The 3,230-nt window shown below is 38.2% G+C and overlaps 1 protein-coding gene across 1 annotated transcript in view; it reads left to right on the top strand.

Moving 5' to 3' along the window:
- Positions 1 to 341: 341 nt before the first annotated feature.
- The window catches only part of LOC141628013 (uncharacterized), a 3,449-nt gene continuing 560 nt past the window's right edge, over positions 342 to 3,230 (top strand). The window contains exons 1-7 of the mRNA XM_074441205.1: positions 342 to 616; positions 836 to 1,196; positions 1,426 to 1,765; positions 1,853 to 2,023; positions 2,142 to 2,355; positions 2,770 to 2,943; positions 3,052 to 3,226. Coding sequence (XP_074297306.1) covers positions 342 to 616; positions 836 to 1,196; positions 1,426 to 1,765; positions 1,853 to 2,023; positions 2,142 to 2,355; positions 2,770 to 2,943; positions 3,052 to 3,226 — 1,710 coding nt within the window. The remainder of the gene's footprint in view (positions 617 to 835; positions 1,197 to 1,425; positions 1,766 to 1,852; positions 2,024 to 2,141; positions 2,356 to 2,769; positions 2,944 to 3,051; positions 3,227 to 3,230) is intronic.

Genomic DNA, 3,230 nt, shown 5'->3' with positions numbered 1-3,230 from the left:
TAATAATTGCTTGGATCTATATTATTCATTTATGCTATCATACCATGATTCCCCTATGATCCCATGACACCCTATTATCTTTAATCAATTTTTTACCCTTCCATTTCTATTTACTTGCCTTGTTCTTTGATTGTTTACATTTCCTTGTCATAGTTTAGCACACAACTCCAACCTCCAATATTTGTGACACTAGCATAAATTGAGATAGATAGACTTAGAGCCCAAAGCACACCGTCCCTTGGATCGACCTCGACTTAACCAACTATAGTTGTTTGTTGAGAATATAAATGTGTTTGATTGAGTGAACAACGACTCGCCCACCACCAAATATCCTTAGCAAAATGGCCAGTAAGATAGGAAAGCCCTTGTTTGTTGACTATCTTACTACAATGAAGACTAAACTATCTTTTGCTCGAGTTCTAGTAGAAGTAGACAGAGCCTTAGAATTGCCTAACTCTGTGGTTATCAAGACTTCTTTCCAGGACCAGTCTGTTCAGAGGATTCATTATGTATGGTTACCCTATCATTGCAAAGGATGTGGTAAATTAGGGCATGAGGAGAAGACCTGCAAATTTAGTAAAACTGCATCTAAGCCTGCTGGTGTAGTGAATTCAAAGTTTGTGGCTCCCCAAATGAAATAGAAGAAAGTGTTCAGACCTGTCTCTAATCCTGTTACTCAAGGACAGAGCTCTACAAAGGATGGAATTGACTCAAGATGCAAAGGGAGAGGTGGTACCTCATAAGGAAGTAAGAGCAGCTCTGCTAAAGTTCATAAAGAGTCAGGCTCAGAATGCTATCAGCTAGGCCTGTCTCCTAATGTACAACAGCTTTGCAGCTCTATACCTTATTCTCTAAAGCATTATGGACCCCTTGTGCTAGGTCAGTTTCAGAATTTTCAGGGAAATATCTTAAATGTGCAGCAGGATACCCAGAATATTTCATCAGGAGGCCATGGGATAGGTGGTACCTCAGACTATACAGCTAGCATGCCTACTCTCTCTTTAGGAGTATTGGGCTCAGGATGCTCCTTGCTAGGCCTTCATCGTTTCTTAAAAAGAGGTTGTAAGCTGGCTGTTAGCTCTATAATGCACTCAGGACACCTTGGCTCTAGACATAAGTCTCAGTGTTTTGACGTTCATCAAACTTTCACTCAAACGTTGCTTTCAAATAGGTTTGTGGTTTTGAGTAATGCAGAGGTATATTTAGCAAATAAGAGCAACTCAATTGCAAAAAAGGAAGTTTCTATCCCCCCTAGTAAACATTAAAAATGTCAAGAAAATTCAAAATAAGCATTTCAGCAACTATAGATTTCTTACTAATTATATATCTCATTATAATGGGAGAATTTGGTGCATTTGGGATCCAGTTACTATTCAAGTAGAGGAATTACATCAGGATACTCAATACATTTATTGTAAAGTGAAGCATTTTGCTACAGGGAATGTACTGTGGGTTTCCATAGTGTATAGCTTTAATAGTGGGGCAGAAAGGAAAGGACTCTGGTCTCTCTTAAGGCAGGCCTCAGTTCAGCATCAGCCTCTCCTTACCCTTGGAGATTTTAATGTGGTAAGGGATATAAATTACAGAATTAGTCCAAATCCCCCTAATATTGAGGGTATCATGGATTTTAATGAGTGCATTGCTCAAGCTGGTTTAGAGGATGTGAATGGTACAAGTTGCTTGTACACCTGGACTAACAAGCAAGAGTCTGGATCTAGGATGTGGTCAAAAATGGATAGGGCTATGGTAAATCAGTCTTGGCTAGGTCAATTTCCAAACATTGCTGCTGTCTACTCTCAATAAATTATTGGTGAAATTGATGATTTGTATGGGAGAACTCACAATGGCATAGATAATGTAGCCAAAGCTTTTGTGGATTATTACACTGAATTACTTGGAACTGAAACGACTGTGGAACCTCTGGATAGTACTTTTATTGCTCAAGGAGCCACTGTGCAACTAGATTATTGGGTCTCCTTGGCGGCTCCTGTTAGCAACTTAGAAATCAAGAATGCTCTATTTAGTATATGCTCCACTAAAAGCCCTGGACCAGATGGATTTTCTTCCAAGGTTTTTTAAACAGTCTTAGGATGTTATTGAAGATGATGCCTGCCATGCTATAAAACAGTTTTTTTCTACAGGTAAGATGGTGAAGCAAGCAAATACTACACTTATTTCCTTACTCCCTAAGAAGAAGGTCCTTAAGTCTGTCCAAGATTATAGGCCTTTATCTTGTTGTTCTACAATCTACAAGGTTATAAGCAAGATTCTTGCAATCAAAATGCAGAATATCCTCCCTAAGCTTATAGGAGGGGAGCAACCTGCATTTTCAAAGGCAGGAACATCTTTGAAAATGTGATGTTATCTCAGGCCCTTGTTAAAGGATATAATAGGAAATACCTTACTACTAGAAGCTTAATAAAAGTTGACATCAAGTAGTCTTTTGATACTTTGCAATGGTCTTTCATTGGGTATATGCTGAAAGCTTTTATTTTTCCTGCTACTTTTGTGAAGCAAATAATAACTTGTCTAATTGGCTCATGCTTCTCTTTGAAAGTAAATGGATCAAGCCATAGGTTTTTGAAAGGGAAAAGTTGTGTTAGACAGGGGGGGTCCTCTATCTCCCTACATATTTGTGCTAGGCATTGAAGTACTATCCAGATATCTTAGAGAGATTTGAAAAAACCTCAAGTTTCTATGCATCCCAAATGTGCAGGGATCAAGCTTACTCATCTAATCTTTGCAGATGATCTTATGATTTTTTTCTAGAGGAGACCTACCTTCTGTTAGTGTTGTTGTACAAACTCTTGAGTATTTTGGTAGGATATCAGGCCTAAAAGCTAATTCTGAGAAAACTTCCATTTTCTTTGGAGGAGTTCAAGAGCAAGTAATGCAGGCTATCCTTGATTACACAAGGTTCCAGCAGGAAGACTTCCCTTTTAGGTACTTGGGAGTTCCTCTAAATTCATCCAGGTTATGCATCATCAATTTTGGAATGCTTATAAACAAATTGTAGCATGTAATTCATCACTGGTCCAAAAAATTTTTAAGCTATGCTGGCAAACTACAACTAATTCAATCAGTCATTTTTGGTCTTCAGAACTACTGGTGTGCTAGTATATTGTTACCAAGAGGAGTGATTAAGCTAATTAACAATATGTGCAAGGATTTCTTTTGGCAAATTCAGGATGGTCTCATGAGGATGACTTTTAAAAGTTGGAAAGCAGTAT

This window comes from Silene latifolia, chromosome Y (assembly GCF_048544455.1).
Source record: "Silene latifolia isolate original U9 population chromosome Y, ASM4854445v1, whole genome shotgun sequence".
In the NCBI taxonomy this organism is placed as follows: Eukaryota; Viridiplantae; Streptophyta; class Magnoliopsida; order Caryophyllales; family Caryophyllaceae; genus Silene; species Silene latifolia.
Note: the sequence above shows the minus strand (reverse complement) of the source record. Positions and strands in the feature narration are given on the sequence as shown.